The sequence below is a fragment of the Alosa sapidissima genome, chromosome 24, assembly GCF_018492685.1.
Source record: "Alosa sapidissima isolate fAloSap1 chromosome 24, fAloSap1.pri, whole genome shotgun sequence".
Taxonomy (NCBI): domain Eukaryota; kingdom Metazoa; phylum Chordata; class Actinopteri; order Clupeiformes; family Clupeidae; genus Alosa; species Alosa sapidissima.
In genome coordinates this window covers 16,565,632-16,578,139 of record NC_055980.1, presented here as the reverse complement: position 1 = coordinate 16,578,139, position 12,508 = coordinate 16,565,632, and the positions used below count along the sequence as shown (strand labels likewise).

Genomic DNA, 12,508 nt, shown 5'->3' with positions numbered 1-12,508 from the left:
AAAACGCATGAGCATATCTTGGCAAATAATGGTCTAAAGTACTCATATTTCATTCTATATTGATCTACTTTGAGATACAGATTCACAAGACCTGGTAGTGGGCCTCAGTTGTGTTTCCAAGACAAAATAAATGACCAAGAGGGCAGAATGTCATTTCCAGAGATGTGCAAAACCGCTTAAAAAATCATTCTACCCTTTGCCACTCTCTGACAGTTCATCACACAGTCAATCTATTGGTACCAAAATAATCTACCAGCCCTCTGCTTTCAAAAGAAGTCAAGCACTTGAATATAAGTCAAAGTGTGTGGAAACAGGGCCATTGTTAGTAGGCGGTGTGCAATTTCGAGCAAAAACTCAAAATAGGGGGGGGGGGGGGGGGGGATGGGGTAAACGTAATTAACAACTTTTTAAAAACTGTTTACTGCTAATTATAACTATTATAATGTGCATGTGGTGTAGTTATGTAGTGGATATACTGTGATGTAGTCTTGCCTATTTTAAGTGGGTATACTGGTGATTTTGGGTATAGGCCTACTGCATATTCCTGCTTATCACGTAGACCACTGTGTGCATGTAAGTCGCTTTGGACAAAAGCGTCTGCTAAATTCCATAACCATAACATGTACCAGCTCGACTTTTGTCTGTTTTACATTTGCCCCAAAGGAATTATCCACGTAGTGTCATAGCTTGAGGACATTTTCTGCCAGAGGATTGCAATAGACTTCTGTCATGTTGAGTTGACAGCAGAAGACCTAATGTTCACTTATTCTTTTTATTTGGGCTTTTTTCCTTTATTTGGATAGGACAGTGAAGATTGATAAGATGTGGGAGAGAGAGAGATAGGGGTGGGATCAGGAAATGAACGCAGGTCGGATTTGAACTTGGGTCCCTGTGGGCACTTGGACCCGTACCTGGTATGGCCTCTGTATAGCCTGTTGCGCCACAGCACCCCCCTACATTCACTTATTCTAACAAGGTTGGCTACAACGGCTCGACTTTTGTTTGCTTTAAACATTCGCAAATGTAATTTCCTGATTACTGAATTGCCTGAGGACACTTTCTGCCATATTGCAATAGTCTCCTGTCAACGATTCATTAAACAAATCTCTATCTTTGTATGTTTCCACCAGCAGAATTGTGAAATTGTACTTAACATTTTTAAAATGAGGCTTTCTTTTGGCATGATGTGAAATGATTAAGATTTTGTTAATTTGTTGTGATACATAACACTCTTTAGGCTAACTATGTGCATGCATGGATACATAGAAACCAACAGTGAATCCAATTTCAATATTCTCACATTGCAGTGCTGACACCAGACCACCAGATGTCGGACTTTTGGTGATGCGATGGCAAATAAAATTGTCCCTTTGGCCATGCCGTACTAACATATAAAGCCTTCCGTAACGGAAGTTCCGCCCCTTTTCCCCCCTCGCTTGCCGACTGTGTAAGGAATATTTTTTTTTATACAACAAGAATCCAACTTAAATCTTATTGCATCGTGTTTTCTCTTAGCAATACAACTTAACAAGATGAATTATGAAATGTCTACCTTGCGACTCGATATGTTATTGGTGAATTATAGATTTGTGAGCTCATGATAATTAAATATGTTTATGTCTCCCCTGTCCGCAGCATACAGTCAGCCATCTGAGCAAAGATGGTAAGTACCTAGCCAGCTAGTTATTCACGAATGTGTGGTGTCTGTATCCGTGTACAAGATACAGTATAATAGGTAAAACCCGTAAATGAGATCTGGATCGTTTCAATTGTATGTGCAGGTGACTACAGTTTAGTTAGACAAATCTCGCAGTATATACGATCAGGCCAGCTAACTTGGTATTAGCATGTGAGTTGTAGTCAAGTGATGTTAACGTTAGCAGCATGACCAGGTCCGTGTCGTTTCAGATAGTGAAGCCTAATGTTTACTCTTGTAGGATATAAGCATTTGTCCTTAACTGAAACTATATAGAATAATATAAATGAGGATTTTTTTGCATTAGTTTTAGTGAAGTTACACGTTACAGCACAAACAAGCCATTCAATTGCAAGATTTGGGTCTTGCTAACCAGTAACAGTCTAATAGAAGGATACAGGACTTGGTTAATGGAGGCTGCTCTGGCACTTGACGCGCTCTCTCGTGGAAAAAGTGCATTCACATGTTTGCAACAGTAGGGATGGACCAAGTGCAAATGTTTTTCCATAGAATTTTTGTTACATCAACCAATTGTCACCTAAGTTAATGCTGGATGAAGTTGGGATTTTCTTTGTGGTGGGTAACTTGAATGGTCTCTTCCTCAACAGCCACGCAAAATTGAAGAAATCAAAGATTTCCTGCTCACAGCAAGGAGGAAGGATGCCAAATGTAAGTCATTTGCCTGTATTGAGCCTCTATGATTGACAAGGCCCTGGTGAATGCTAAAGATTGAAAGATAGAAAAGTGTGTTTGTGGTAGTTTCAGGTAGTTTATAAATGTCTGCACTGTTATGTGTAAGTCTTTGAATGACTCCCCAAACACATACACATGCAAGATGTCCAAACATTGTGGGCTAACTTCTGTGCCCATTGTGTATTACACGCTTGCTAGACTATTGCATGGACCAAGTGCTAAGTTTTGTCTCTCCCAGAAACCTTAGTTCCACCGGTCCACCAACACGCATAGCTTTTTTTGTAAACTTTGTTATCTTTGTTAAACTATTGTGCTGTTTTTTGTTGGCTTCCTTGTGTATGGATGAAAGATACTGAATGTCTTAAGAGAAGCGGTGTTTGCTATGTGTTCCACAGTGCCGTAGGATTGTGTGTGAGGAGGTTAGGTAGTCTATTGGAATATTAGTCTTATCAGACAAATGTGTTGCACATTCATGAAAAGATTTGACTTGAAATCAATTTTCATCTAATTGAGTGTGAGGTAGCATTTTGTAAGTTGGTGTGTTTGTGATGGGTGGTGCAGTAATTGTGGTGTTGATGCAGAGCATCGCTGCCCATTGACCACTGCTATGTGATCACATGGTTAGCTGCAAAACGTTTATACAAGGTCCTTGATGCTGTCTAGTCTGACTCTCCTGATAACTATGGAGTGGTTTGTGTTTTATTTGTTGAGCAATGTTTGCTGAGTCTAGCTATGTTGGAAAACATATTTTAGACGAATATTGAAGTAAAGTGGGATTATGCACGTGTGGCTTCTTAGTTTTTCAAGCACGACAAAAGCTCTCTGACCTTGTTTGTTAGTCATGAGAAGGTGGAACATGTGTTGTAGACGGAGGATTTTAAATGTTTCCGTAGACATGACTCGGGATAGTCATGCTTGTTTATGCATTATTGAACAGGGTAGGTGCTGTGGTCCCTTGCTCACCTGGAAGTGGTCATTCTCCCTCAACTACTCTGTACCAATGTGTTTATTATTTTTGTCTTATTTTATAGCCGTCAAAATCAAGAAGAACAAGGACAATGTGAAGTTCAAGGTCCGCTGCAGCAGATACCTGTACACATTGGTCATCACAGACAAGGAGAAGGCAGAGAAGCTGAAGCAGTCTCTTCCCCCAGGTAAGGCCCTCACCACGACTGCATAGAGAGGTGGAGATGGACAGGGGATGTTTGTTTCTGGACTTGCTGCAGTAGAGCTTGTGCCAACTAAGCTGAAAGGTCATGCAGTGTGTGAATTTCTTTGCTCATACATTCAGGGCCTGTGAATCGTGGCCCTCAGTAACTGTTGTAGTGGATCTTTTTTTCCCCCACCCTGTTTTCCTCATTTGTCATGTGACTGTAATGGCCGGAGTTGTCTTTGTTCATCTGATTAAAACTCATTAGAGGAAGCATTACTGTACTAGTCGTTCACATAAAAGAATGGACTGCAAATGAATGAACACATTAGTTACCGTACCCTTAAAACTGCACACTTGTGCAGTCTGATACCCAAATAGCCATGTACTCGATCAAGAGGAGATGAGGAAAAAAAACACACACATGCAAGATGTCCAAACATTGTGGGCTAGCTTCTGTGCCCATTGTGTATTACACGCTTGCTAGACTATTGCATGGACCAAGTGCTAAGTTTTGTCTCTCCCAGAAACCTTAGTTCCACCGGTCCACCAACACGCAGTTCTTATGTTTTAAATCCATTGATGCTGTATAGTGTGAATTGCTCAATTTTTTTTTTTTTTTTTTTTTTGGTGCTGGCTTCCTAAGGAGTGCCATGTGTTTTGCTTTGGGCCCTTGAAGATTTTATAGAAGGTCCATAGAAATGAGAGGTGTACTATGAAGCAAGGTTGCTGCCTTATCAAGCAAAACTGCAGGCGTGACAACTGATCTCAAAAACATGTCACTTGAACATGAAACAATAGATACTTAAATTGCGGTCATAGAGATCAGTTAAGTAGTCCTGATGTTACCTAGCTTTGTAGTACAGCCCTTTGATTTCCATCCAGCTTTTTATTGGTAGTTTTGTAAGATCCTTGGTTGAAACACTTGGACTTTTATGAGAATGCATGTTGTGCAGCAATACTGTGGTTCATCCCCGTCTATCTGAAATTTCATATTCCAAAGAGTTTGATGTGAACCTGACCTGTGATGGTATTGGTACTGCTTGGAGTCCTGATTGTGATCACTCATTCTGTCCTCCCTCTTTCCCTTGTAGGCCTGGCTGTGAAGGAGCTGAAGTAGATGTCTCACTTGTACAAAGATGGAAATTGTAATAAAAATTGAGAAAAAATGAAATTAATGATTTTTGACCATGATTTCAGTGTCATTCAGTTGTCTGAGGTCTGGTACCCCTGTATATGGATCAAGTCCAGTCCTGGACTCAAAGCTGTTTATTTTCCCATTGGATATCTATGTTGAAGTTCTGATAAAGTCTAGCTATAGACTTAAGACATGTACAGGAATCAGTAAACATCACACGGTAGTTCAAATACAAAGCATCTGTCTGGCCATCCCTTGGCTCACTGGCAAATGTGATTTAATGAATAAAATGAAAAAATGAATGAGTGTTGAAAACAGCTCAACTTGCATTGGTTATTAACAGATCTGTGTCCAGGGACAACACTTGTTTTAAAGCTGCAGTTGGCAAGATTGTTTTGATCGTATTCACTGAAACCGACACTATGCTCCGACAGAACATAAATCAGCCGGTTTTAGAAAAAAAACCTGCACTTCTACCTCCACCTAGAGCCTGTTATTTGTTTGGCAAAAATCCACAGATCTCTGTTCTGGTCCAATCAGAGCAGGGCTGTGTGAAATCTGACTGTCAATCACAGTCTGGTGCGCACTGACGAGCACCAACTCGATGAGGGGGTGCTCAGTGGTAGTGAAGAAGGCGCATGAGTGTTAACATTCAATATGTTGGGTAAGTCCCATCAATCTGTCAGACTTGCCAACTGCAGTTTTAAATGCTGTGTGGTGTCTGCTGATGACCAGCTTGCTCGCTTACTTTCGTCAAAAACAGTTCTGTAGAAACACTGGATAATGTGGGATTGATTGTGAAGGTGGGTGTTTTTTTGATCAGTTCTGTAGTTCTTTGACCAACCAGCAACTGATGAAATGGCCCCTGCAACTTGAGTGAACAGGTTTTCTAGAGAGGCCTTTGGGAAAGGTCACTGCTGGGCTTACTGAGTTAATACGTTGTCTGCTGATGTAAGTGCAAAAGGGGTGGATGGCCTAGCAAACAGGGCATACAAGATTGTGGTAATCCGAACATCTTAGCTAAACCTGCAAGAAGGTAAGCATGACCCCATACAGAAAGCAAATAGTTGCATGCATGAAGGCTAAATAAAGCAAACACAATATTACATATCGGCTCATGGAAAGTAACCACACAAAGCAACGTTTCAGAGGAACCGGTTTGACAAACCCTTTTTGGAGGCTTAAAATTTAGTTGACACAGATGTGTTAAACAACGCAAATTGTGTTATTTCAACACATGTAACAAAAAAGGGAACATCACAAACACAAGTTGTGTTTTCAACAATTCGGTGCCAGTACGCAAGTTCTGAGATAATGGCACAATAACTACTTTTTTGTTATTCATTCATATATATCTGAACAGGATTTAAACACAACAAACATGTAGGTTAGAAAGCATAATTAATACATGCTAAATCTGGATTTCGAGTGCACATCTATTTAATTCCAACACCATAAAAGTAGAGGTAGGCTGTACAGGTTAAATTAAAATGTATAATTCTAAACACAGGATTTACTTCTTACATCCAGTTAAAATGGCTAGTCTACAGGACCCCATATCTGATTGAGGGGCCCCAAGACATATCACATACTGAGGGGCCTCATTCAGCCATGAGACATACCCCATCTTATTTGACTGAGGGGCACTATTCAGATATCGGGTAAATAGCATAACCAACTGGTTTATTGAGGGACCCTATTAAGACACATCACATAACCTGTGTGTTATTTTGACTGAGGGGCCCATTCAGTTATCAGGGGTGGAGAACATAGTGACTTTAACACTGAGCCCTGGGGCCCCCAGCACTGTAGGCACTACTTTTAATAGTGTAATTGAAATACATGTCTTGTTAGATCCTTGTGTAGGCCTATCAGTGCTCTAAATTGTAAGCCTTCAAAATTCGGGTACCAGTTGCCCAAATTTATATTTTCTCAGCGCGTGAATGCGATTCTATCCGTTGTACAGCAGATGGCAGCGTTGCGGCACGTTGAAAACTGGTTAAACGTGGGGTCGACTACTTAAGTGGATCAAAAGTTCATTGCATTAAGATACGCTAATTAGCCCACATGCACGTCTTTAACGAAGTCTTTATTGTATGCGCATACGAGAACCGAGAAGTCGGTTTTGCCAGTGGATGTATGTCAATAGACCTCATGCTCCCTGAAGGCAGCCAATCATGATTTTCTAATCCGAAGGTCTTTTCGGATCGTTCCGCTCCCGTTTCTTTCCTTTCGCAAAACACTGTCCCCGTGTCCCTGATTCAAGCGCGCCCCCATGCTCTTGACGCGACTCCGCGTGGATCCGTCTGTGGGTGAATGACTGCCAGACCAGCAGAAGAATGGCTCTACCTCAAAGGAATATATCGGCAATAAGACAAGTTAATTTTGATCTACAACTACCACGTTTGGATATCTTAACTGAGGCAGCCACCGCTTCTTCTCCTACCTTCAGCTTGTAGCAATTAAGTCGTATCGCTTGGATTTTTTTTCAATGCAATTCTTTTGTTTGAGAAGAGGGAAAGAACCATCAGGTTAAGCGGACTCTGGTTGTCCGCTCTCTACAAGGGAAGTGAATCTTTTTCAGTCTCACTTGCAACAATTTTTATCGGGGCAGGGGATGTCATCGGCACGGGTAGATTACATTGCACCATGGTGGACGTATTGGCTCCATAATTTCCCCCATATCAACTTGAGGTTTCAGCCAGTCGATCACACGTTCTTGCCGGAGGACGCGAATTACCAGCAGGTCAGTGAACTTCGCTCATGAGATCCGTGGTGGTGCTCTCGTGAGTTAACGGGGGCAGTTGGTTTAACTCTCTGTGTTCCACAAATCTAACTCTGTGCCCTAATACAGTGACAGAAACCTATTCGTCAGATTAATACCATTGCTTTATAACTGATGAGGGAAGCCTGTTGGTGTGTGGTATTTAACCATTATCCATTTGAAACGATGGTCCAAATGAGCTAGGTTTAGCCTAAAAGTAGTCAATGGGAACTCTGCTGCCTATAGCACATTTATTAGACATAGGCTATGCAAAATGGATTGACTTTGCAAGTCTGAAATCTGAAAGTGGGTGTAGGCTACCAAGGCGACGGTCTAGTTAGGCTACTGTCCCAACATCCAGACAAACATAAACAAATGCAGGGAAATAATGAAATGAAACGACAGGGCTATTTTAAGCCTTGAATACAAATTGAGCAATTCAGGAGTAGCCTACAGTGGATATCAGCCAGATGATTGTGGCACTTCATGATTTCCGACAGAAGAATGCTGTTTGCATCTCGTGCAAGCCTGTGATGGTTACGGCCTAGGCTATGTAAAGTAGTGAGACTGTGACTTGAATATGCCCCAGTGTAAGTGCAGGGCAGTCAAAGAACGTAGACACTAGGCCTACTCGTTAAACAACCCTATTAGGCTTACACCTTCAGTTGTTGGCATCAGATATCATTGGCCACATGGTTTATAATTCAATCATTATCAAAGGTAGTATGTTAGACATGATCAGGTTATACATGACAGATGATGATCTTAACTCAGGAAATATCCTGGACTTAAACTGGGGGTGTTTTACCCACCATAATCACTGTTACTCATGTCATAGGATTTATGACCCACATGATTTAAGAGCAACTCCCAAGGTTCATACTCACCTATAAAACCTGTGTGTGTGTGAGCCTGTATATCAGAGCACTGTTGCACCTAAACGTGGGACTCACCCTTTGTGTAGCGATGAGACCAGAGAGAGAATGTATGTGTGTGTGTGTGTGTGTGTGTGTGTGTGTGTGTGTGTGGGGGGGGGGGGGCATGTGTGTGTTGTGGGGGAGGGCTCGTGTGCGAGCAATGAAGGGAGAAGTGCTCATTTCTGTAGCTGTCGGCTCCCATTAGAGTTGAGGCTGATTGGCCCGCCTCGGCTGGGGGGGGGGGGGGGGGTCGCTGCCCTATCCTGAGATGCCCGGGCCAGCCTCTGCTGAGGAAACGATCTCAGAGGGACAGACAGACTTACCCACAGCACGCCATTCATGATTATCACCACTCTCCATTCATGACTATCACCGCGCATTCCTGTATCTCATCTTTATTATGTAGTGATGATATAGGCCTACGATGCTGAAGGTAGACTATTTGGTGTGGAGAGTAGGATTTGGCCACCTGGGCCCAAATTAAACTATCAAGTTCCAAAAAGATGCTGAGCTACACTGGATTGGACTTTGGGCCAAAAGCATTTGCCCAGGTTATTAAACTTGAGGTTTCTCACTTCAACTGCTGTATATCTGCTGTTGTAAAGCATGTATAACACCGCCAACTGGACAGGAAAACATCTCACAGTAGCGCTGTAATAGACGTGAACACTGATGCAGTGTTCTAACTACTACATTTTATTGACACTTAACACTGAAATGAGCTTAGTCTTGTTTGCTTTCCCTGACTTTGTGGGCATGAACAAATGGCATCATGTGGTACATGTACAAACACACACACACACACACACACGCACACACATAAACACACACAAACAAACATGCCCACACAAACACGCACACACATAAAAACACACACATGCAGGCAAGCAAGCACACGCACATACACACCCCCATTACACCCACACACTTACTCACAAGTGAATACACACACACACATGCAAGCAAGCAGACACGCACACACACACACACACATACACACACCCCATTACCCCCCCCCCCCCCCCCCTCACACACACACACAAGCAAAAGCACAAGCACAAAGAAGCAATACACAAAAGCAAACACACACACACACACACACACTCATTTGCGTACACAAGGCTACTTGAATTTCCCCCAGGGGATCAATAAAGTATCTATCTATCTATCTATCTATCTATCACAAAAGGTTGCAAGAGTAGGGGATGGAGTAGGAAATGGAGAACAAATTGACAAGCGTGATTTATTTTTGCGGAGAGAATATGCAGGACTGAGCGGCGGGTCATATATATTGTACCGCTTTGCGGTACATCTAGTTAAGCAAGCTTCGGTTAGACTGTAGACTCTGCACTTTGCCCAGCATTTGAATTAAGGCTCTGTTAGCTCAAACATGCTGTGAAAGGCCTAAATCTCTGTACACAGTGCTTATCCCTCAGCTAGCTCTACAAACTCCACATGGGCTTAGTTATACTGCCCTGGTCCCACCGGGGCCCTTTTACAGTCAAGCGGCTCTGGTTGTGGTCAGCATGTTTAAATCATGGTCAGTGGGGCCTGCTTCTCGTTTTCCTCTCGGTCATGATCTCCGTGGCCGGTTCAGATCGGCATGCCAGAGATTAAATCAACGCGCCACGGCCAGGAAAAAAAAATGGATTAATTGATTGTTTTCTGCCATGTTGAGTAATTACGCGAAAAGCCGTATGAGGGATGAATATGTGAGATAAATAGTCGAGGCCACTTTGAGTCTTTTTCCCCCCCTTTGTTAACGATTCATTACACTGTAATTGGTTTGTGGCCCTTCGAGCAAGCTCAGTGCTATTTAAAACATGTTTGGTTATTCAGAATTGTGTAATAAAAGCTGTGTTGGCTGCAGCAAACTGGAATGACACATACACACACACCACACACACACACACACACACACACACACATCTGGCCAGTTGGCCTTGGCCACTGCCGACGAGTTTTCACACTTTTTGCCGCCTATAAGTCAGGAATTGATGGGTCAAAAAGGTTTTCGGCCCATATGATTCTCCCATTTCCTGTGAATCTGTCAAACCCCATAGCTGTTTCCCGTTCGGCGGAGGAGGAGGAGGAGGAGGAGGAGACTCTATTGTGTTTAAATAACATGTAAGTATGTGGTGGGGATACCGCATCCCTCCCAGTCGGTCTGTGTCGCCTACCGCCCCCCCCCCCCCCCCCCCCATCACTTAGCATTGAGACAGCGCTTTTAGTGGAAGTGAAATGTTTTAATTGCCTTGGAAAACTTGCACAGAGTCGGACGCTCAGTCCCACGGGAGCCTGCGCTCTTGAATGCCACTTGAATGGTCTCTCGGGTCACACTCCGAGGGGCCCGTTTGAATGAAGGCTGGGGAAGACGCCAGATGACTCATGGAATGGCAGTGAGAGAGACGTTTCATTAACGTTTCATTAACGTTTCATTAACGCTGGTCAAACAAAGTGTTTGGGCATGCAAGGCCTGCTTTGGGTTTGCGTTTGACTTCTCTGTTTTCCTTCCCAGCTCTAACTTGGGCCAGACTCGTTGTCTGTCTGTTAGGCTTAGTAATGGTATTGTAGGCTTAGCACAGAGAAAGCTGACCTCCCATAAATGATCATGGGAATGCCAGTAACCCAAGAAGCCCACCTTAACCACAGGATAGTGCTATAGCTTTTGCTTTGAAATCAAATCTTTCGAGTTGACCTAGAAGATCATATATTCGCGTGTTATGGCTCTATGGAGAGTATGCAAGGACTGTTGTTCACGCTCTGTGTGTGTAAAATTTGAATTTTTTCACTTCCCCCGTGGTCATGCACCTGATCTTTCACAGTGTGCGGTTTCGTTTTCTGCAGTAAAGTCAATGCAGGTTGCACAGCAAGGTCACCAAAACACGGGCTTCAGACAGCCCGAAGTCTTATCTTTTAATGAGTTCAAACCAGAACAGACTTGATAGGGTGGCTGAAGTTAAAGGGTTAGGCCAGGTACTTTTCATCAGGAACCTTTTAGATTTTTGTTGAAAACATAAAGTCTTTAGGGTGGTGTTTGCTGATTCTTCTCTCACCGCCACGGAGACAAGTTAGTTTGCAGGCTTTATGTTCCTCGGCTTTTGGAAAATTATGTTTTGCCCTCAGCTGAATGACCGCGTCTCTACAAAAGTTTTGGTCTTTGTTGTTGCCTACACAAACCCTCCACGTCTTTCCTTGGGCAGCGACCAAAATGGACAAAAGAGCTCAGTTGTGTGTGTCCCACTGAAATTGCCATGGGTAGAGACAGCTTGTGGTTAAGCTTTCTCTTAATACAACCCCCTTTGTGTTTTATTAGCACATCTCAGTCTTGCACTGGACAGGAGCGAGCAGGACATTCAATTATGAAAACACACACTGTTTTAGCAGCACACACACACACACACACACACTCTTTCTGCCTCAGTGGCATGGGCCGACGGAGGCTCCAAGGAAAGAAACAGTGTTCTGCCTCGGTTCTCCCCAAACAATCTCCATCCCCTGACCTCCCTCTCTCCCTCTCTCTCTCTCTCTCTCTCTCTCTCTCTCTCTCTCTCTCTCTCTCTCTCTCCTTTACTCTCTGTCTCTCTCTTTGTCTCACTTTCGCACTCACAACAAACATGCACTCTATCATCCTGTCAGTCAGTCTCTTTACATACTCCACTCTCTCCCTCTCACCCCTCACTCTCTTTCCCTGTTGTACTTCTCTATCGCTGTTTTTGGCCGACTCGTTCGTTCTGCTAGCTTCTCTCTTTCTTTCCCGCTTTCTCTCACAATCCTTTTTTTTGTATTTTTTAGAGATACGAAGGGCCCCCAGTGACTCTTATGTAAATGAACATGATGTAAATAGGAGAAACGATGAACTCCAAACTCGTTTTTTCCCCCCTTTCTTCCTGTTAAGCTCTTTTATTGGACGCGTACGTCTCTTGTCTTCCGCCGCACCATGCATGTCAAAATAGGTCAATTACCCATAATCCACCAGAACCTATTGTTTGATTCCAAGCGGTGTAACACTGTTGGACATTTCCTGTGCCTTTTTACCCCCCTTCTGGGCCAGATGCCTGTGTGTAATCTCACATGAATATGATCTGGCCGATACCTGGAAGAAGGTTTGCCAGGCATGCATTAGGCCCGGTAAAAAATAACATGCCCT

General features: G+C 43.2%; 2 protein-coding genes across 3 annotated transcripts in view; both read left to right on the top strand.

Annotated features, from left to right (window-relative positions):
- The first annotated feature begins 1,396 nt into the window (after nucleotides 1–1,396).
- On the top strand, nucleotides 1,397–4,713 carry rpl38 (ribosomal protein L38). Its single transcript, XM_042082057.1, has 5 exons — nucleotides 1,397–1,447; nucleotides 1,636–1,663; nucleotides 2,305–2,365; nucleotides 3,421–3,543; nucleotides 4,634–4,713. The coding sequence occupies exons 2-5, from the start codon at nucleotides 1,661–1,663 to the stop codon at nucleotides 4,657–4,659; spliced, it is 213 nt and encodes a 70-aa protein (XP_041937991.1). The 5' UTR covers nucleotides 1,397–1,447; nucleotides 1,636–1,660; the 3' UTR covers nucleotides 4,660–4,713.
- Nucleotides 4,714–6,758: 2,045 nt separating this feature from the next.
- Nucleotides 6,759–12,508, top strand: part of ttyh2 (tweety family member 2) — an 88,031-nt gene continuing 82,281 nt past the window's right edge. The window contains exon 1 of one of the 2 annotated variants that reach the window (XM_042082024.1): nucleotides 6,759–7,423. In XM_042082024.1, coding sequence (XP_041937958.1) covers nucleotides 7,295–7,423 — 129 coding nt within the window. In that variant the 5' untranslated portion in view covers nucleotides 6,759–7,294. The remainder of the gene's footprint in view (nucleotides 7,424–12,508) is intronic. The other variant, XM_042082025.1, reaches the window with a different exon arrangement.

Coding starts and splice junctions, on each gene's coding strand:
- rpl38 (XM_042082057.1), top strand. Junction 2,366..3,420: donor AAGGAGGAAGGATGCCAAAT/GTAAGTCATTTG, acceptor CTTATTTTATAG/CCGTCAAAATCAAGAAGAAC. Junction 3,544..4,633: donor GAAGCAGTCTCTTCCCCCAG/GTAAGGCCCTCA, acceptor TTTCCCTTGTAG/GCCTGGCTGTGAAGGAGCTG.